The sequence below is a fragment of the Oncorhynchus masou genome, chromosome 33, assembly GCF_036934945.1.
Source record: "Oncorhynchus masou masou isolate Uvic2021 chromosome 33, UVic_Omas_1.1, whole genome shotgun sequence".
In the NCBI taxonomy this organism is placed as follows: domain Eukaryota; kingdom Metazoa; phylum Chordata; class Actinopteri; order Salmoniformes; family Salmonidae; genus Oncorhynchus; species Oncorhynchus masou.
This window is the reverse complement of record NC_088244.1, coordinates 6,681,026-6,704,022: the sequence shown is the minus strand read 5'-3', so window position 1 is coordinate 6,704,022 and position 22,997 is coordinate 6,681,026. Positions and strand designations below refer to the sequence as shown.

General features: G+C 44.4%; 1 protein-coding gene across 1 annotated transcript in view; it reads right to left on the bottom strand.

Annotated features, from left to right (window-relative positions):
* The window catches only part of LOC135527742 (monocarboxylate transporter 5-like), a 60,255-nt gene that overhangs the window by 31,831 nt on the left and 5,427 nt on the right, over positions 1-22,997 (bottom strand). The window contains exons 2-7 of the mRNA XM_064956273.1: positions 20,100-20,229; positions 12,906-13,053; positions 12,442-12,574; positions 11,802-11,945; positions 9,828-9,989; positions 9,016-9,711 (exon numbers count right to left, since the gene is read on the bottom strand). Coding sequence (XP_064812345.1) covers positions 9,016-9,711; positions 9,828-9,989; positions 11,802-11,945; positions 12,442-12,574; positions 12,906-13,053; positions 20,100-20,122 — 1,306 coding nt within the window. The 5' untranslated portion in view covers positions 20,123-20,229. The remainder of the gene's footprint in view (positions 1-9,015; positions 9,712-9,827; positions 9,990-11,801; positions 11,946-12,441; positions 12,575-12,905; positions 13,054-20,099; positions 20,230-22,997) is intronic.

Genomic DNA, 22,997 nt, shown 5'->3' with positions numbered 1-22,997 from the left:
CGTGTGGCCATTTTGTTAGCTATTTATCAGTCTTCTGATTAAGAGATAGAACTTGTTCAGGAGCCTGTTGGTGTCAGAGATGTGGCTCTGGTACCGCTTGCCATGCGGAAGCAGCGAGAAGAGTCTATGACTTGGGTAGCTGGAGTCTAACAATTTTCCCTGCCTTCCTTTCACACTGCCTGATATAGTGGTCTTGGATGGCATGGGGGTCTCGGCGCCAGTGATTGTACTGGGTCCATACCCCCCCCCACCCTGTAGTGCCATGCGATCGAGGGCGGTGCAGTTGCCATACCAAGTGGTGTTGCACAGATCCACACCAACTACTAACATGGTACTCCAAAAGCATCTGCTAAATTATTCTAATGCAAATGTAAGTGAGTGTCTGTACTTGAAATTGTTAAAAAAGCACATTCAGCCATCTGGCTTTAGCTACAGTATGCACGTGGTGTGTACAGCTAGGCTAGCGGTCTGGTCAGAGGAGAAATATGTTTATACTGGGGTGTGCCCCTATATAGTGCACTGCATTTCACCAGGGTCCTATATAGATAATGGAGAACCATTAAGGACGCAAGCCTGGTTTTCATACAGAGTGGCCTCAGCCTCATCAATGGGGATACTACTGAGCTGAACCCCACGGCTCGGGCCATTGGGCCAAAGTTCAGGTTTTATATAAGAACGTTTTACTTAAGACTACTACAGCTAGGGTCTGAGTCTGCGCTGCTACAGTACTCACCAATAATTCAGAAATAGTGTAAGAGGAACAAGATCACTATAGCTGAGGTCTATTTTTTTTTTTTTGCCTCACTTCTAAAAAACTAGTTCTAATAATCTATCCAATCTATCCAACTTCTACCTCTAAAACACAGTGCCCTGAAAACTACACATTTGAAGATATAGTATGTTTGCATCCTTTTCTAAAATAGAATCTCATCTCATAACCACTGCAAAGAAAACTAGGTAGTCGGCTGGGCTCGTTCTACATGACTCGGCATACGGAAAACTGGACATTTTGAATCTTGCATATGTACATAGAAAGATTTGTGGAACACTCGGCTCATTCAATTACTGTACTGGCATTTTCAGATTGATTGCCAACAGCTTGAGGTCGTTTGGATCAATTACTTTGCCAGTCATGCTCTATTGGTCACATAGGCAAAATTGCCACCGGGGACATGGCAAAATGTGTTGAAATGCAGGAATCTAGCTGCTTTCCCCAAAACAATATTGTTATTATTTTTGGGGGGTTGGGGAGTAGGTGCCCCGGAGCCCCAAATGCGTTAGTCGGGCCCTGCTCGGACGCACTGCATGTCCTCTGCTCAGCGATGCGGTCTATAGACATTCACACAGCCTATTCGCACTTCTCCCTCACTCATTTCAGCCAGGGGCGAGACGAGGGGGAGGGCCCGAGGTGTCATCAGCCTCCCCTGAAATATGATTGGTCACCCTTGGTGATTCCCCCCCCCCATTCTCATTGGGTCAGAGTGCAGTCAAACTCGGCAGACTTGAAGAGGACAAAGACGGAAAGCTCGTTCTGGTTTTCCCTTTGTACGAGATGAAAACTGACCCGGCACCTCTGGCAGGCTAAAACAAACGCACCAAAACAGTACCGCGTCGTCTTCTGGATCTGACCCGGCAACTCTGGCAGGCTAAAACGAACGCACCAAAACAGTACCGCGTCGTCTTCTGGCGCTGACCCGGCACCTCTGGCAGGCTAAAACGAACGCACCAAAACAGTACCGCGTCGTCTTCTGACGCTGACCCGGCACCTCTGGCAGGCTAAAACGAACGCACCAAAACAGTACCACGTCGTCTTCTGGAGCTGACCCGGCACCTCTGGCAGGCTAAAACAAACGCACCAAAACAGTACCGCGTCGTCTTCTGGCGCTGACCCGGCACCTCTGGCAGGCTAAAACAAACGCACCAAAACAGTACCGCGTCGTCTTCTGCCGCTGACCAGGCACCTCTGGCAGGCTAAAACAAACGCACCAAAACAGTACCGCGTCGTCTTCTGGCGCTGACCCGGCACCTCTGGTAGGCTAAAACGAACGCACCAAAACAGTACCATGTCGTCTTCTGGCACTGACCCGGCACCTCTGGCAGGCTAAAACGAACGCACCAAATCAGTACCGCGTCGTCTTCTGGCGCTGACCCGGCACCTCTGGCAGGCTAAAACGAACGCACCAAAACAGTACCGCGTCGTCTTCTGGCGCTGACCCGGCACCTCTGGCAGGCTAAAACGAACGCACCAAAACAGTACCGCGTCGTCTTCTGGCGCTGACCCGGCACCTCTGGCAGGCTAAAACGAACGCACCAAAACAGTACCGCGTCGTCTTCTGGCGCTGACCCGGCACCTCTGGCAGGCTAAAACGAACGCACCAAAACAGTACCGCGTCGTCTTCTGGCGCTGACCCGGCACCTCTGGCAGGCTAAAACGAACGCACCAAAACAGTACCGCGTCGTCTTCTGGCGCTGACCCGGCACCTCTGGCAGGCTAAAACGAACGCACCAAAACAGTACCGCGTCGTCTTCTGGCGCTGACCCGGCACCTCTGTCAGGCTAAAACGAACGCACCAAAACAGTACTGCATTGTCTTCTGAGCTTCTGTCATTAGAAGGAAAAGTTTCCCGAATTACCTAGTAGATATTGACAGAATACGGTCGGGAGACAGACTAGGGAGTCGGGATCAACATTCAACGACACAAATGTCAGTTTTTGTCCATGGTATGTTCACAGTCAATTATTATATTTAAAAAGAAACATGGAATGGGCATAAGGTAAGGAGAACTCCACATATAATAAAACTATAATAAAACTCAGTCTTCATCTTTCGTGTCTTCATAATATAAATAAATATGTATGTGTGCATCATTATAATGCAACTCAGTGTTCATATTTTGTGAATTTGTTATATTTGCCTTCAAATACCTTCATTAAATGATGGCGACTTATCCTTTCATTTGCACTGGGTTTACAAAATACCCTTTCATATAGGCCTCAAAATACCCTTTCATATAGGCCTCGAAATACCCTTTCATATAGGCCTCGAAATACCCTTTCATATAGGCCTCGAAATACCCTTTCATATAGGCCTCGAAATACCCTTTCATTTAGGCCTCGAAATACCCTTTCATATAGGCCTCGAAATACCCTTTCATTTAGGCCTCGAAATACCCTTTCATATAGGCCTCGAAATACCCTTTCATTTAGGCCTCGAAATACCCTTTCATATAGGCCTCGAAATACCCTTTCATATAGGCCTCGAAATACCCTTTCATATAGGCCTCGAAATAACCTTTCATATAGGCCTCGAAATACCCTTTCATATAGGCCTCGAAATACCCTTTCATATAGGCCTCGAAATACCCTTTCATATAGGCCTCGAAATACCCTTTCATATAGGCCTTGAAATACCCTTTCATATAGGCCTCGAAATACCCTTTCATATAGGCTTCGAAATACACTTTCATATAGGCCTCGAAATACCCTTTCATATAGGCCTCGAAATACCCTTTCTTATAGGCCTCGAAATACCCTTTCATACAGGCCTCGAAATACCCTTTCATATAGGCCTCGAAATACCCTTTCATATAGGTCTCGAAATACCCTTTCATATAGGCCTCGAAATACCCTTTCATATAGGCCTCGAAATACCCTTTCAACCCTTTCATATAGGCCTCGAAATACCCTTTCATATAGGCCTCGAAATACCCTTTCATATTGGCCTCGAAATACCCTTTCATATAGGCCTCGAAATACCCTTTCATATAGGCCTCGAAATACCCTTTCATATAGGCCTCGAAATACCCTTTCATATAGGCCTCGAAATACCCTTTCATATAGGCCTCGAAATACCCCATCCACACAATCCATTTGGGAAGTTTTCAGACCCCTTCACTTTTTCCACATTTTGAAACGTTACAGCCTTATTCCAAAATGTAAAAGAAAATCAAAATAATAATAATCTCATCAACCTAAACAAAATACCCCATAATGACAAAGCAAAAACAGGGTTTTAGAAAAAAAAATATATATATATATTTAATTTAAAAATATCACATTTACATGAGTATTCAGACCCTTTACTCAGTACTTTGTTGAAGCTCCTTTGACAGTGATTACAGCCTTGAGTCTTCTTGGACATGATACTACAAGCTTGGCACACCTGTATGTGGGGAATTTCTACCATTCTTCTCTCAAGCTCTGTCAGGTTGGATGGGGAGTGTTGCTGCACAGCTATTCTCAAGTCTCTCCAGAGATGTTCAATTTGGTTCAAGTCCGTCTCTGGCTGGGCCACACAGGGCCATTCAGAGACTTTTCCCAATGCCACTGTTGCATTGTCTTGGCTGTATGCTTAGGGTTGTTGTCCTGGTGGAAGGTGAACCTTCGCCCCGATCTGAGGTCCTGCGCGCTCTGGAGCAGGTTTTCATCAAGGATCTCTGTAATTTGCTTTGTTAATCTTTCACTCAATCCTGACTAGTCTCCTAGTCCCTGCTGCTGAAAAACATTCCCACAGCATGATGCTGCCACCTCCATGCTTCACCGTAGGGATGCTGCCACCTCCATGCTTCACCGTAGGGATGCTGCCAGCTTCACTGTAGGGATGGTGCCAAGTTTCTTCCGGAAGTGACGCTTGGCATTCAGGCCAAAGAGTTCAATCTTGGTTTCATCAGACCAGAGAATCTTGTTTCTCATGGTCTGAAAGTACTTTAGGTGCCTTTTGGAAAACTTCAAGGAAAGCTTCTGTCATGTGCCTTTTACTGAGGAGTGGTTTCCGTCTGACCACTTGACCATAAAGGCCTAATTGGTGGAGTGCTGCAAAGATGGTTGTCCTTCTGGAAGGTTCTCCCATCTCCACAGAGGAACTCTGAAGCTCTGTCACAGTGACCATCAGGTTCTTGGTTACCTCCCTGACCAAGGCCCTTCTCCCCCAATTGCTCAGTTTGGCCGCGCGGCCAGCTCTAGGAAGAGTCTTGGTGGCTCCAAACTTCTTCCATTTAAGAATGATGGAGGCCACTGTTCTTGCGGACCATCAATGCTGCAGGCATTTTTTGATACCCTTCCTCAGATCTGTGACTCGACACAATCCTGTCTCGGAGCTCTACGGACAATTCCTTCGACCTCATGGCTTGATGTTTGCTCTGACATGCACTGTCAACTGTGGGAGCTTATATAGACAGGTGTGGCTTTCCAAATCATGTCCAATCAAATGAATGTACCATAGGTGGACTCCAGTCAAGTTGTAGAAACATCTGAAGGATGATCAATGGAAATAGGATGCACGTGAGCTCAATTTCAAATTTCATAGCGAAGGGTCTGAATACCAAAGATTTTCTAAAAGCCTGTTTTTGCCTTTTTCACTATGGGGTATTGTGTGTAGATTGATGAGGAAATTGTTGTTGTTTTTTAAATCCATTTTAGAGGAAGGCTGTATAGAAACAATGTGGAAAAAGAAAAGGATTCGGAATAAAGCACTGTATGCCCATATATACCCCTCCATATACCCCTCCATATATACCCCTCCATATATACCCCTCCATATATACCCCTCCATATATCAACCTCCATATACCCCTCCATATATACCCCTCCATATATACCCCTCCATATATACCCCTCCATATACCCTCCATATATACCCCTCCATATATACACCTCCATATATACCCTCCATATATACACCTCCATATATACCCCTCCATATACCCCTCCAGATACACCCCTCCATATATATATATACCTCCATATATACCGCTCCATACATATACACCTCCATATATACACCTCCATACATACCCCTCAAGATATACCCCTCCATATATACACCTCCATATATACACCTCCATATATACCCCTCCATATATACACCTCCATATATACTCCTCCATATACACCTCCATATACCCCTCCATATATACCCCTCCATATATACCCCTCCATATACACCTCCATATATACCCCTCCATATATACACCTCCATATATACCCCTCCATATATACCCCTCCATATATACCCCTCCATATATACACCTCCATATATACCCTCCATATATACACCTCCATATATACCCCTCCATATATACCCCTCCATATACCCCTCCAGATACACCCCTCCATATATATACCTCCATATATACCCCTCCATACATATACACCTCCATACATATACACCTCCATACATATACACCTCCATACATATACACCTCCATGTATACACCTCCATGTATACACCTCCATATATACCTCCATATATACCCCTCCATATATACCCCTCCATATGCACCTCCATATATACCCCTCCATATATACACCTCCATATATACACCTCCATATATACCCCTCCATATATACACCTCCATATATACCCCTCCATATATACACCTCCATATATACATCCATATATACCTCCATATATACCTCCATATATACCTCCATATATACACCTCCATACAGTGCCTTGCGAAAGTATTCGGCCCCCTTGAACTTTGCGACATTTTGCCACATTTCAGGCTTCAAACATAAAGATATAAAACTGTATTTTTTTGTGAAGAATCAACAACAAGTGGGACACAATCATGAAGTGGAACGACATTTATTGGATATTTCAAACTTTTTTAACAAATCAAAAACTGAAAAATTGGGCGTGCAAAATTATTCAGCCCCTTTACTTTCAGTGCAGCAAACTCTCTCCAGAAGTTCAGTGAGGATCTCTGAATGATCCAATGTTGACCTAAATAACTAATGATGTTAAATACAATCCACCTGTGTGTAATCAAGTCTCCGTATAAATGCACCTGCACTGTGATAGTCTCAGAGGTCCGTTAAAAGCGCAGAGAGCATCATGAAGAACAAGGAACACACCAGGCAGGTCCGAGATACTGTTATGAAGAAGTTTAAAGCCGGATTTGGATACAAAAAGATTTCCCAAGCTTTAAACATCCCAAGGTGCACTGTGCAAGCGATAATATTGAAATGGAAGGAGTATTAGACCACTGCAAATCTACCAAGACCTGGCCGTCCCTCAACTTTCAGCTCATACAAGGAGAAGACTGATCAGAGATGCAGCCAAGAGGCCCATGATCACTCTGGATGAACTGCAGAGATCTACAGCTGAGGTGGGAGACTGTCCATAGGACAACAATCAGTCGTATATTGCACAAATCAGGCCTTTATGGAAGAGTGGCAAGAAGAAAGCCATTTCTTAAAGATATCCATAAAAAGTGTTGTTTAAAGTTTGCTACAAGCCACCTGGGAGACACACCAAACATGTGGAAGAAGGTGCTCTGGTCAGATGAAACCAAAATTGAACTTTTTGGCAACAATGCAAAACGTTATGTTTGGCGTAAAAGCAACACACCTCATCACCCTGAACACACCATCCCCACTGTCAAACATGGTGGTGGCAGCATCATGGTTTGGGCCTGCTTTTCTTCAGCAGGGACAGGGAAGATGGATGGAGCCAAATACAGGACCATTCTGGAAGAAAATCTGATGGAGTCTGCAAAAGACCTGAAACTGGGACGGAGATTTGTCTTCCAACAAGACAATGATCCAAAACATAAAGCAAAATCTACAATGGAATGGTTCAAAAATAAATATATCCAGGTGTTAGAATGGCCAAGTCAAAGTCCAGACCTGAATCCAATCGAGAATCTGTGGAAAGAACTGAAAACTGCTGTTCACAAATGCTCTCCATCCAACCTCACTGAGCTCGAGCTGTTTTGCAAGGAGGAATGGGAAAAAATTTGAGTCTCTTGGTGTGCAAAACTGATAGAGACATACCCCAAGCGACTTACAGCTGTAATCGCAGCAAAAGGTGGCGCTACAAAGTATTAACTTAAGGGGGCTGAATATTTTTGCACGCCCAATTTTTCAGATTTTGATTTGTTAAAAAAGTTTGAAATATCCAACAAATGTCGTTCGACTTCATGATTGTGTCCCACTTGTTGTTGATTCTTCACAAAAAAATACAGTTTTATATCTTTATGTTTGAAGCCTGAAATGTGGCAAAAGGTCGCAAAGTTCAAGGGGGGCGAATACTTTCGCAAGGCACTGTATACCCCTCCATATATACACCTCCATATATACACCTCCATATATACCCCTCCATATATACACCTCCATATATACACCTCCATATATACACCTCCATATATACCCCTCCATATATACCCCTCCATATATATCCCTCCATATATACACCTCCATATATACACCTCCATATATACCCCTCCATATATACCCCTCCATATATACCCCTCCATATATACACCTCCATATATACACCTCCATATATACACCTCCATATATACCCCTCCATATATACTCCTCCATATATACCCCTCCATATATACGCCTCAAGAGAGGTATAATAAGTAACATCAAACTGTGTAGAATTCCAGGAAATGCGTGTTAAAATGTTCCCCCCAAAAAATTGTGCCTCCCATTATCTACACCACAATTCTGGGGCAGACCGACAGGTTTTTACCTTGTCAGATTGGGGATTCGATTAGCAACCCACTGCGCTGTGGATGTCGATTAAGGCAGCCCCCCTGCACCTCACTGATTCAGAGGGGTTGGGTTAAATGCAGAAGACACATTTCAGTTGTACAGCTGACTAGGTCTTTCCCTTTACTAGGGAAGGTGTTATTACTACCCTATATTCAACAAGGTATATTCAAATTCAACTGTTTAATCATCAAGGGTACAAGTATGAGTATCCTGAGAGATTATTGTCTTTGGTCACCATCCTTGCTTGTTTGCACTGTGGAAATGTCGTGAAAAAGAGAGATTCTGTGGGTTGATAAAGCCCTGAGACATGTCTGTAGACCCTACAACCTACTTGCCCGGTATGGTGTCCTAATGCCTACAACCTACTTGCCCGGTATGGTGTCCTAATGCCTACAACTTACTTGCCCGGTATGGTGTCCTAATGCCCACAGCCTACTTGCCCTGTAGGGTGACCGAATGTCTACAGCCTTGTCTCAGGGGAAGGTTGATCGACTGTCTGAGACTCACCTGCCACAGAGATGATGAAGGAAGCATCCATGGCATCTATACCCAGGTTCCTGGCCCGGGCAGACAAGTGGAAGTAGGGGATGAAGTAAGCCAGCTGGCTGAATACCACGGACCAAGTGTAGATGCAGAAGAAGGGGTTCTTCAACAGGGAGAAGTCGAGGACTCTGTTATTTTTCACAGCCGGTGGGATGTGATCATCCACAGTGGTAGAACCATTAGGTGAGGAGAACCCAAACACAGCGGAACCGTTTAGGCTAATGGTACCGTTCTGTTCCATGAGGCTGGGGCTGTCTATGGTGGCTGTGGGAGGGGATGCCTCCTGAACGTGCCTGTTCACACGGTTTTGTACCAGCTTGGTCAGTTCAGGGTTTGGTGGAGGTGGGGGGGTGTAGTTGCTCTGACCCAACCCATGTGCAGAGACCTTCTCTGAGGTCTCATTGTCCCAATGCAGGGGTTGTGGAGTGGAAGGAGAAGAGTCTGATTTGGTGATGCCATTGGTTAACATTGTGGATCTGTTAAAGCAGCATCCATTCTTAGGGCGGTCCTTCTCCTTCTCTGGATCTATCAGAGGGCTTTTTTGGATGGATGAAGATGAGGATGAGGAAGGGGGTGGTGCAGGCTTAATGTGGATGGGTCTTAGCAGCATCCCAGAGGCCACCAGGTTTAACATCAGGCCTCCTAGGATCAGCAGAGCTCCTATGGGAGGAGCATAGGGGTCATTCTCGAAGAGCATTATGATATTCCCATAATAATGAAATCATTTCCACATCCCAATAACAGATGTGTGTGTATATCTGTGTGCGTGTCAGTACCTTGCCAGGCATACTGATCCAGCAGCAGCTGAGTGAAGGGGGCGAGGGCGAAGGTCAAGCCCATCCCAGACCGCCCGATGGAGTATGCCGTCGCTAACCTCTTACGGAAATATGTTGCCGTGACAACAGAGGTGGCTTGGTACAGGAGTGCAAAACCAAGGCCTGAGAGGGGTTACATGACATAAGGTATATAGACAGCAGTATGTAGACACCCCTTCAAATGAGTGGATTTGGGCTATTTTAGCCACACCCGTTGCGAGCAGGAGTATAAAACTGAGCACACAGCCATGCAATCTCCATAGACAAACATTGACAGTAGAATGGCCGGTACTGAAGAGCTCAGTGACTTGGGCACTGTCATAGTTTCCAACAAGTCAGTTTGTCAAATTTCTGCCCTGCTCGAGCTGCCCCAGTCAACTGTAAGTGCTGTAAGTGCTGTTATTGTGAAGTGCAAACGTCGAGGAGCTCAGCCACAAAGTGGTAGGCCACACAAGCTCATAGAACTGGAATGACAAGTGCTGTAGTGAGTAAAAATTGTCAGTCCTCAGTTGCAACACACTACAGAGTTCCAAACTGCCTCTGGAAGCAATGTCAGCACAAGAACTGTTCGTCGGGAGCTTCCTGAAATGGGTTTCCTTGGCCGAGCAGCTGCGCACAAACCTAAGATCACCATGCCAAGCGTCGGCTGCATTGGTGTAAAGCTCAACCCCATCGGACTCTGGAGCAGTGGAAACGCATTCTCTGGAGTCACAATTCACACTTCAAATCAAATTTTATTGGTCACATACACATGGTTAGCAGATGTTTGCGCGTGTGTAGCGAAATGCTTGTGCTTCTAGTTCCGACCATGCAGTAATATCTAACAAGTAATCTAACAATTTCACAACTACCTTTTACACACAAATGTAAAGGAATGAATATGTACATATAAATAAATGGATGAGCAATGGCCGAATGGCAAAGGCAAGATGCAGTAGATGGTATAGAGTACAGTATATACATATGAGATGAGTAATGTAGGGTAATGTAGGGTATGTAAACATGATATTGTTTAAAGTGACTAGTGATACATTTATTACATCCGAGATTTGAGGCAGTATGTTGGCAGCAGCCACTCAACTTCACCATCTGGCAGTCCGACGGACAAATCTGGGTTTGGTGCATGCCAGGAGAATACTACCTGCTTGAATGCATAGTCCAAACTGTAAAGTTTGGTGGAGGAGGAATAATGGTCTGGGGCTGTTTTTCATGGTCCGGGCTAGGACCCTTAGTTCCAGTGCAGGGAAATCTTAATGCTACAGCATACAATTACATGCTAGATGATTCTGTGCTTCCAACTTTGTGGCAACACTTTGGGGAAGGCCCTTTCCTGTTTCAGCATTACAATGCCACTGTGCTCAAAGTGAGGTCCATATAGAAATGGTTAGTCGAGTTCGGTATGGAAGAACTTGACTGGTCTGCACAGAGCCTTGACCTCAACCTCATCAAACACCTTTGGGATGAATTGGAACACCGACTATGAGCCAGGCCTAATCACCCCCAACATCAGTGCCCGACCTCACTAATGCTCTTGTGGCTGAATGGAATCAAGTCCCCGCAGCAATGTTCCACAATCTTGTGGAAAGCCTTCCCAGAAGAGTGCAGGCTGTTATTGCAGCAAAGGAGGGACCAACTCCGTATTAATGCTTCTGATTTTGGAATTAGATGTTCCAACAGCACATGTCCACATACTTTTGGTCATACAGTGTATTTATGATAATGTATTTTATGATCATCACAGATTCAGACACAGATTCCTATTTTCTTTTCCATTAAAAACGTGATTTGTCACCAAATACCAAAATAAAAATGCAAGACAGAAAAAAAACACAGTATATCAGATACCTAAAGACAAGTACTTTCAAGTATTTTACACATATATTGGACTCTCTGCTCTGTAGCTCTTTTAACCTCTGATAACCTCTGATAACTTACCCACAATCAGCCCCATGCTGATGTATAGGAATACCACACTGGTGGCAAAGACACTCATGAGGAAGCCAACACTGACCAGCACAGCCCCAGCTATAGAGGTCACTCTGTTCCCCAGCTTCGCACACGATACAGCGGCCAGGGGACCTAACGCGGGAACAAACAGAAAAACATGAAAATGTATCCCATAATTCATCCATTCACAAAGGAGGACAGACAGGTGTCAGATGTTGTCAGTGATGCAACACAAGAGCCAGACCCCCAGACCCCAGACCCCCAGACCCCAGACCCCCAGACCCCCAGACCCAGAGGGACGAGTGATGTGGTCAGACTTTGGTTTTATGTGAACTCTGACCTCACACACACACACACACTGCACACATCTGAATTAAACACGCGCACACACACAGGTACAGTACAGTGGGGGCTGCTGAGGGGAGGACGGCTCACAATAAGGTCTGGAATGGAGTAAGTAAATGGAATGGCATCAAACACCTGGACACCATGCATTTGATGTATTTGATACCGTTCCAATCATTCCTCTCCAGCCGTTATCACGAGCCCGTCCTCCCCAATTAAGGTGCCACCAACCTCCTGTGATACAGTAGTAGTCTGAGTGTTTTCATGTCATGTGAACACTGACCTCCAGAGAGCCGCAGGCTAGACATGATCGAGCCGATCCAGCTGATACTCTCTGCCGACCCTCCGAACTCATCCTGGAATGTCACGAAGAAGATCCCAAACGTCTTCAGGGTCCCCATCACCAGCACATTCACCTGGAGTCAGACAGATAGAGGGAGGCAGGTAGGCAGACGTGTACACACACACACATGATCTGCCACACTACAAAATGCAGGGTTGGGGGGGTCAGGGTTCGAGTCAATTCCCTTTCTATTGAAATCAATTCAGGAAGTACACTGAAATTCCAAATTGGAATTCGGTTTACTTTTACGAATCGACTGGAATCTAAATTGACCCTAACTCTGCATAATTGTATAACATATGAACAATTATATATAAAAAAAATAATAATCTAGAAACATGTCCAATAGATAAACATTTGGTGAACCTCCAAACACTCAAAGATGAGGAAAGAATTCGTCGTACCAGGAAGCAGTGAAGTACGACCATCCAGCCCCAGCCACCATCTGGGGAATCCTCATAATGAATCTCCTCTTTATTCTCCTCTTTCTTCATACAGGCATTCAGGGCGTTATTTCTGTTGAACAGGCTGAGCTTGGCAGCCTTGGGCTCGCTGCAAACATACCACAACAATGCAACACTTTTCAAAGTAAACAATAGCTATGGAACACTGTCAAAGTAAAATGTTACAATGTAATGCTTACAAAAAAAAACAACATAATGGAACACTTTCAAAGGACTGTAAACCACCACATCTATGGGCTTAGTTACTCAGCCACAGCGCATTCTGATAGTAATCCTCATCATGAGCCATACAGTAAATCTCAGCTAAACGCTTGATGAGAACATAAAAAAAATGTTCGGTATAGAATTATATCATCTACTGTATACTGTACTGGTATATACTGTACATGAAAAGCTGTGGTCAGAAAAGTACTTTATTTATTTCATGAAATAAGTCATACTCCAAATGTACTGTATGTAATCAATACAAAAACCTCAAAGTAGTGGTGGCTCATTTGATCTAATTTGACGTCTACTGACAAAGCTTTAGTTGTACAGTAGCTACCAGAGACACTGCAATGTCTTCATATGTTAAAGAATAGTTTTAAAGTAATCAACCGTGGCTACTATTTCATTTTTTCCCCCCACTCTGGTTGGTAATAGTGATGGATAAGGACAGGTTACTAACTCCTATTGGTTAGTGCAGACAGAGTCCCTGGGCAGATTATTTCAGGGTTTTTAACATTAAGGCCTGTGACGATACCAGTACCATATTGTGTTTTTCCATGGCAAAAATGGAAACCTCGAAGCAGACCAAACTCTTTGGTCCTTTTAAAAACCTTCTGTATGTAACAGATTGTGTTCTATAACCTGGAAAATAAATACAGGTGACTCTGGATGACATCATAATGTCTGGATGACATCATAATGATGTTTGTTTGCCAAGAATAGGGATGTTTCTTTAAGAAGTTAAGTCCGCTTCGTGTTTTATTTCTTTGCTAAGATACTAACGAGTATCGCGATACTGTTATCGTCCCCGGCCCTAGTTAACAGATTAACAGGTTAACAAGCACTTTAGTGTTTTAGGTGTGTTTACAACACGTGTCTGAAGTACAGTCGATCTCCTTGGTCCGACTGTCTGTGGGTGAATTCGAAGATTTCACACTCGGACCTATAGAATGGTCTAAATTAAAATGTGTAAACTCCTCCCACCCAGGGACTCGGCCTGTGTGTCGCAGCACACGTTAATATTTCAACACGCACCATCTATAGAGTCCCTTGAGTAAAAGCGTTGTCAGCAACACTATACTTGTCCCGGGATATTGTACATTTCCTATAGACACTGGCCAAGTGCAATGCTACTGACAGCGCTTTACTCAAGGGACTCTATAGATAGAGAGTTAAGGATACTGAGAGTTGGGAGTTCTTCTTAGAGACTGTAAATTATCATTTATCACCCATCTAGCTACACACGATTTTGTGTGTGTGTCATGGATCACCAGCAAGGACAAGGTCCCAGCTTTGTGTGTGTGTGTGTGTGTGTGTGTGTGTGTGTGTGTGTGTGTGTGTGTGTGTGTGTGTGTGTGTGTGTGTGTGTGTGTGTGTGTGTGTGTGTGTGTGTGTGTGTGTGTGTGTGTGTGTGTGTGTGTGTGTAAAACCCCAGCTTTGCTAACATGAATCCGTAGCCTTGTGTCGTGAGGTTCTCCCTGGAATTAGGAGTGGTTGAGGAGATTGACTTGTTCATGACTCTTTAAATCTGTCTAAGCCAGCTGTGGGGTGATAATGACTGCCAGCCAACTGTGTGGTGATAATGACTAGCAGTGCGTCCCAAATGGAGCCCTATTCCCTTTGGACCAGTGTACTATAAAGAGAATAGGCTGACATTTGAGACAAACGCCCAAGCCGGGACTTGGTCGCTCCATAAACCAGACAAAAACACTTCAACATGTGAACTGGCCGGGACTTGGTCGCTCCATAAACCAGACAAAAACACTTCAACATGTGAACTGGCCGGGACTTGGTCGCTCCATAAACCAGACAAAAACACTTCAACATGCGAACTGGCCTGAAACCTTCCAACTACTTTGCAGACGCTGCATTGTTGGACATCCAATTGCTACAGATTGTAGGATCTTAATTTGATCACCCTGTTTCAGGAGAGCTTACCTGAGGTTTAAAAAGGCTTCTGAACTATAACATTTTACCTATGAAATTTCACACTTGATTTTCCCGTACGAAGAACATATCAACCCCTACAAAAATGTTGTTTAATTAAATTATAATCCACATTTTCTGTTGCTGCATGATTATTTTCTTGCTGTAGCAACCTGGCTCAAATTCAGATCCTACATCTGTATATCATATGATGTGGTTAGCTGGTATGTCAGTCTGCAATGTAGATCAGCCTGGCCAATGTTTGGTTGTGTTGGTGAATCTCTGTAGATTAATCACAAAAGCATTCCAAGAAACACCTCCACATTTCCAAGATTCCTGCCAGCCCAACCCAGCTGCTAACAACGTCCTTCCTCAGGAACATATATCCCAGTTAGAAAACAAGTCCCCAATAGCACCTAGCAGTTTGCACTTGTATTTTCTCACTAAATCAATTTTATTGGTCACATACACATGGTTAGCAGATGTTAATGCAAGTGTAGCAAAATGCTTGTGCTTTGAGTTCCGACAATGCATTAATATCTAACAAATAATCGAATAAATTCACAACAACTACCTTATACACACAAATGTAAAGGGATGAATAAGAATATATATATATATATATATATGGATGAGCGATGGCCGTGCGGCATAGGCAAAGATGCAGTAGATGGTATAGAATACAGTATATCAGTATATACATATGAGATGAGTAGCACTAGCACTGACTGCTGCTTTATTAAGGAAAACATTTACTTACTGCCATTAATACAGGTAACGAGTGGAGGACAGAGGAGCCTCTTAAAGAAGAAGTTACAGGTCTGTGAGAGCCAGAAATCTTTCTTGTTTGTAGGTGACCAAATACTTATTTTCCACCATAATTTGCAAATAAATTCATAAAAAAATCCTACAATGTGATTTTCTGGAAAAAAAATTCTCATCTTGTCTGTCATAGTTGAAGTGTACCTATGATGAAAATTACAGGCCTCTCTCATCTTTTTAAGTGGGAGAACTTGCACAATTGGTGGCTGACTAAATACTTTTTTTGCCCCACTGTAAGTGATGGATACTGTCTGACCCCTGACCACACTTCCTTTTGGTGTCTGTTGATCTCAGTTGGTACTTTGCCTCATGCGACCCTTATATAATTCAAGGCACTTTGATGAATAGACCATTTAAAGACATTTTATGGAAAGGCCAGGATAAAAACGACCTGATGCATTACAGTAGTTAGGCCTAGGGTAAAGATATCCTATGGGCTTGGTTTTTAATCACATGAAAGGGAAAAATATAAATCTTTTTTTTTTGTATGTTGTGCTATTCGTCAGAGTGCCTTGAATTGAAAATATACTGCACATCCTAAAACATGCATACACATCCCTACTTGCAAACTTCATTTGGCTTGGTCAAGTATCCATCCCTACTTGCAAACTTCATTTGTCTTGGTCAAGTATCCACCCCTACTTGCATGCTTCATTTGGCTTGGTCAAGTATCCAGCTCTACTTGCAAAGTTCATTTGGCTTGGTCAAGTATCCATGCCTACTTGCATAGTTCATTTGGCTTGGTCAAGTATCCATCCCTACTTGCATGCTTCATTTGGCTTGGTCAAGTATCCATCCCTACTTGCATGCTTCATTTGGCTTGGTCAAGTATCCATCCCTACTCGTATACTTCATTTGGCTTGGTCAAGTATCCATCCCTACTTGCATAGTTCATTTGGCTTGGTCAAGTATCCATCCCTACTTGCATGCTTCATTTGGCTTGGTCAAGTATCCATCCCTAATTGCATGCTTCATTTGGCTTGGTCAAGTATCCATCCCTACTCGTATACTTCATTTGGATTGGTTAAGTATCCATCCCCATGAAAGAGAACCTCTCAAAATTGGTTACCAAAGATGCGCTTCTCCAGAGAAACACATTTTACTATTACTTACAGTACATTCGGAAAGTATTCAGACCCCTTGACTTTTTCCACATTTTGTTACCTTATAACCTTATTCTAAAATTGACTAAATATTTTTTCCCCTCATCAATCTACACACAATAAGTTAAAATAACAAAACAAAAACAGGTTTTTAGATAAAAAAAACAAAAAAAAAACATGTATTAAACATACATAAGTATTCAGACCCTTTGTTATGAGACTCGAAATTGAGCTCGGGTGCATCCTGTTTCCATTGATCATCCTTGAGATGTTTCTACAACTTGATTGGAGTCCATCTGTGGTAAATCAAATTGATTGGACAATATTTGGAAAGGCACCCACCTGTCTATATAAGGTCCCACAGTTGACAGTGCATGTCAGCAAAAAAACTAAGCTATGAGGTTGAAGGGATTGTCCGTAGAGCTTCAAGACAGGATTGTGTCGAGGCACAGGTCTGGGGAAGGGGGCGACAAGTGGCCTGGCGGGTAAGAGTGTTGGGCCAATAACCGAAAGGTTGCTGGAACAAATCCCAGAGCTGACAAGGTAAAAATCTGTCATTCTGCCCCTGAGCAAGGCAGCTAACCCACTGTTCCCTGGTCGCTGTGGATGTTGATTAAGGCAGCCCTCCACACCTCTCTGATTCAGCAGGGTTGGGTTAAATGCAGAAGACACATTTCAGTTGAATGCATTCAGCTGTACAACTGACTAGATATCCCCTTTTGCTTCTTAAATGAAAGAAGGTTGAAACGACCAAGACTCTTCCTAGAACTGGCTGCCTGGCTAAACTGAGCAATCGGGAGAGGAGGGCCTTGGTCAGGGAGGTGACCAAGAACCCGATGGTCACTCTGATAGAGTGCAGCAGAGATGGTTGTCCTTCTGGAAAGTTCTCCCATCTCTGCAACACTGTGCATGCCTTTACTGAGTAAAGGGTACTTCAATAAATGTCATATTTCCTTATTTTTTTTATAAATGTGCATAAAATGTAAAATAACCCGTTTTTTCTGTCTTTATGGGGTACTGTGTGTAGATTGATAAGGAAAAAAACAATTATACATTTTAGAATACAGCTGTAACGTAACAAAATGTGGAAAAGGTCAAGGGGTCTGAATACTTTCCGAATGCACTGTATACAAAATACTAGGCTCCTGTATTGTTCCCTATTCCCCCCCCCATTAATATGGCATTATAGGAGGACAGAAGGAGTTTTAAGGAGCGTATCTTTGGTAATCAGATGAGGGGCGCTCTTTGAAAATGGGGATGGATAACCTACTTGAACAAGCAAAATGAAGTAGGCAGGTGAATTGTGAATCATGAAAAAGCATGAAGGCAAAAAATAACTCAACGCACTTTCAGTAGACTATTTAAAACCTCTTTATTCACAGGCTACTTGGCTATTATTTATGTTTTTGAAATACAACATCCACTTCCATGGGCCCTGTGTGTCACTGCTGGATTGGCTGCACTTCCGCTCTCAACTGTGTTACCGTTAAAACCTGCTTTTTGTGAGTCTTAAAATGGTCACTTTTGCGATTGTTTTTAAGGACAAACCTCAAATATTACCGCCCCTCCCATCTCAGTACAAGCGAGCTGATGTAAATTGATGAAACTATCTAGGGTGTGCCAGTTTTTACATGACGGAACTGCAAACTAATGTGCGTTTGACACTAGCGCCTGAGCACCAGCTGAAAATAGAACCCTTTAGTGAGAGAGAGAGAAACAGAGAAAAAAGAGAGAGAGGGAGAGAAAGAGAAACAGAGGAGAAAGATAGAGAAAAAGAGAGCGCAAACAACATGACGCTGGTTGAGCACGGGCGTTTCCTGTTTTAGTTTCTGTCTATAGGCTGGGAGCAACAAAATGGAGTCATGTTCAAATTTGCCGAAGGCAGTGCGGGGGAGGGCTTTGTATGCATCACAGAAGTTAGAGTAGCAATGATCCAGAATGCTAGAGGCTTGTGTCACGCATTCGATATGCTGATAGAATTTAGGAAGTATTGTTCTCAGGTTAGCTTTGTTAAAATCCCCAGCTTCAATAAATGCAGCATCAGGATGTATGGTTTCCAGTTTACATAGAGTCCAGTGAAGTCCTTTCAGGGCCGACTAGGTATCTGCTTAGGGGGAGGTTACGCGGCTGTGACTAATCAAAGAGAATTCTCTTGGAAGATGATGCGGCGGCGTTGGATTGTAAGGAATTCTAGGTCAAGTGAACAAAGGGACTTGAGTTCCTGTATGTTGTTGTGATTACACCATGAGTCGTTAATCATAAGGCATACACCCCCGCCCTTCTTCTTACCAGGAAGAAGTTGGTTTCTGTCGGCGCGATGCATGAGGAAACCGGGTGGCAGTACCGACTCAGACAACATATCCCGAGTGAGCCATGTTTCCATGAAATAGAGAATGTTATAATCTCTGATGTCTCTCTGGAAGGCAACTCGTGCCCTAATTTCATCCACCTTGTTATCTAGAGATTGGACATTGGCGAGTAATGTGCTCGGAAGCGGTGGATGGTGTGTTCGCCTTCTGAGTCTGACCAGTAGGCCGCTCCGTCTGCCTCTCCTGCGACGACCACGTTATTTTGGGTCGGCCTCTGGGACAAGATCCCATGTCCAGGGTGGAGGCTAGATGGGGCGGTAGGGTAGCCTAGTGGTTAGAGCGTTAGACTAGCAATTGAAAGGTTGCAAGTTCAAATCCCCGAGCTAACAAAATCTGTCGTTCCGCCCTTGAACAAGGCAGTCATCCCACTGTTCCTAGGCTGTCATTGAAAATAAGAATTAGTTCTTAACTGACCTGCCTAGTTAAAAAAAAAAGGATCTGCTTTGGGAAAGACCAGTTCCTGGTTAGTAAGTTGTCATCACTTTTATATCCAATAGGATGTATGTAAAAACATTTGAGATTTTCTGGGCTAACAATGTAAGAAATAATACCAAAAAAAATAATAATAACTGCATAGTTTCCTAAGGACCTGATTTATGCTGTTTTATACATATTATTATTGGTAATTAGATGAATTAAAAGCAGCCATAGGATCTCTACAGTCATTAGTGGTTACAGGTACAGATACAGGCGGAGGTGTCATTTACCTGTTGTGTTCTTTAGGTAGCATGGTGAAAGCAGCAGCAGCAGAGAGAATTCAAAAGATCTGTAGCGTCATCCTCTGCTGTGTCTGGATAGGGAGATACATCTACAGCTGTGTCAAGGTTAGCCTTGCACCTGTAACAACATACACACAAGTTAGAAATAACTTGAGAATCACCCTCAAATGTTTAACCTCAAGGTCTTTTATTGTTCGATAAAAGCTAAATAAAATTAAATTCATGGCAACCGTGTGACTTGTCTTGAGAGAAAATCTTTCCCTGACTGAAGTTGAAGTTAGCAAGCGTTGTACACAGATAACCACCCATCAAAGCGTAAGCATGAAGACACAGTATTTAAATGAGATCCATTTGATTGAGTTCTCACAATGACCACCTTTGCAGAATAATGCAACTTTCTTCTTGCCTTTCCAGATTCCTTTCAGGGAGATCAAATAGATCTAACAGATCCCGAAGGAGGAGACAGGGATCAGGACGAACTAGTCAGGACAAACTAGTCTTGAGATAATGAACGGGGCGAGAACCCCGTTTTCAAAAACACTCGGCTGGATGTCAACGATGACCACTAGCACAATGACCATCTTTCTTTGAGGAAACTCTGAAAAAGCAGAGACATCTCTGGACAAACAGACAGAGAGACAGACATAACGTAGGCGAGGGGGACAGACAGATCTAAAGCAATAATCTGACCTTAGCACTCTTTCATCAGCCAAAAAGGTTGAAAAATTATGATTATCTATAGATTAAATTATGATAATCTATAGATTGTGATTTGTTATATTATTCAAATCAAATCAAATTGGAGAGTCAGTTGGAAGTCAGTTGAAGCTGTCCTACAAAAACTGTCATGTCATTACAGTGCATCTTAATATTACTCTACATTTTGCTTTAAGAGCGCGAGCAGGTTCAAACTAGATCATGCCGGATTGGATTTCCTTCCTGCAAGCCAGGGCTGAAGTAAGCTAAATGTCACCTCTGGCATGCATGACATGTGTTGAACCACCACAGACCTGGTGCTCAGTCTGTCGGGTTATACCAGTGAGGAGCTGTCTGTCGGGTAATACCAGAGAAGAGCTCAGAAGCAGGAGGATGAGCTATTGAGGGGGTGGGACTGTAGGGTGTGTGTCAGGGGTTTCCAGCACTTATAATTATCTCTGAGTTTCTATGCAGTGCTAAGGGCCCTGATGTGGAGACTGCTAGTATCTCTGGCCCTGAGCAGTGCTAAGGGCCCTGATGTGGAGACTGCTAGTATCTCTGGCCCTGAGCAGTGCTAAGGGCCCTGATGTGGAGACTGCTAGTATCTCTGGCCCTGAGCAGTGCTAAGGGCCCTGATGTGGAGACTGCTAGTATCTCTGGCCCTGAGCAGTGCTAAGGGCCCTGAGTTTGAGACTGCTAGTATCTCTGGCCCTGAGCAGTGCTAAGGGCCCTGATGTGGAGACTGCTAGTATCTCTGTCTCTGAGCAGTGCTAAGGGCCCTGATGTGGAGGCTGCTAGTATCTCTGTCTCTGAGCAGTGCTAAGGGCCCTGATGTGGAGACTGCTAGTATCTCTGTCTCTGAGCAGTGCTAAGGGCCCTGATGTGGAGACTGCTAGTATCTCTGGCCCTGAGCAGTGCTAAGGGCCCTGATGTGGAGGCTGCTAGTATCTCTGTCTCTGAGCAGTGCTAAGGGCCCTGATGTGGAGACTGCTAGTATCTCTGGCCCTGAGCAGTGCTAAGGGCCCTGATGTGGAGGCTGCTAGTATCTCTGGCCCTGAGCAGTGCTAAGGGCCCTGATGTGGAGACTGCTAGTATCTCTGTCTCTGAGCAGTGCTAAGGGCCCTGATGTGGAGGCTGCTAGTATCTCTGGCCCTGAGCAGTACTAAGGGCCCTGATGTGGAGGCTGCTAGTATCTCTGTCTCTGAGCAGTGCTAAGGGCCCTGATGTGGAGACTGCTAGTATCTATGTCTCTGAGCAGTGCTAAGGGCCCTGATGTGGAGACTGCTAGTATCTCTGTCTCTGAGCAGTGCTAAGGGCCCTGAAGTGGAGACTGCTAGTATCTCTGTCTCTGAGCAGTGCTAAGGGCCCTGATGTGGAGACTGCTAGTATCTCTGGCCCTGAGCAGTGCTAAGGGCCCTGATGTGGAGGCTGCTAGTATCTCTGTCTCTGAGCAGTGCTAAGGGCCCTGATGTGGAGACTGCTAGTATCTCTGTCTCTGAGCAGTGCTAAGGGCCCTGATGTGGAGACTGCTAGTATCTCTGTCTCTGAGCAGTGCTAAGGGCCCCTGGGGTGGAGGCGTGCTAGTATATCTGGCCCTGAGCAGTGCTAAGGGCCCTGATGTGGAGGCTGCTAGTATCTCTGTCTCTGAGCAGTGCTAAGGGCCCTGATGTGGAGACTGCTAGTATCTCTGGCCCTGAGCAGTGCTAAGGGCCCTGATGTGGAGACTGCTAGTATCTCTGTCTCTGAGCAGTGCTAAGGGCCCTGATGTGGAGACTGCTAGTATCTCTGTCTCTGAGCAGTGCTAAGGGCCCTGATGTGGAGACTGCTAGTATCTCTGTCTCTGAGCAGTGCTAAGGGCCCTGATGTGGAGACTGCTAGTATCTCTGGCCCTGAGCAGTGCTAAGGGCCCTGATGTGGAGGCTGCTAGTATCTCTGTCTCTGAGCAGTGCTAAGGGCCCTGATGTGGAGACTGCTAGTATCTCTGTCTCTGAGCAGTGCTAAGGGCCCTGATGTGGAGACTGCTAGTATCTCTGGCCCTGAGCAGTGCTAAGGGCCCCTGGGGTGGAGGCGTGCTAGTATATCTGGCCCTGAGCAGTGCTAAGGGCCCTGATGTGGAGGCTGCTAGTATCTCTGTCTCTGAGCAGTGCTAAGGGCCCTGATGTGGAGACTGCTAGTATCTCTGGCCCTGAG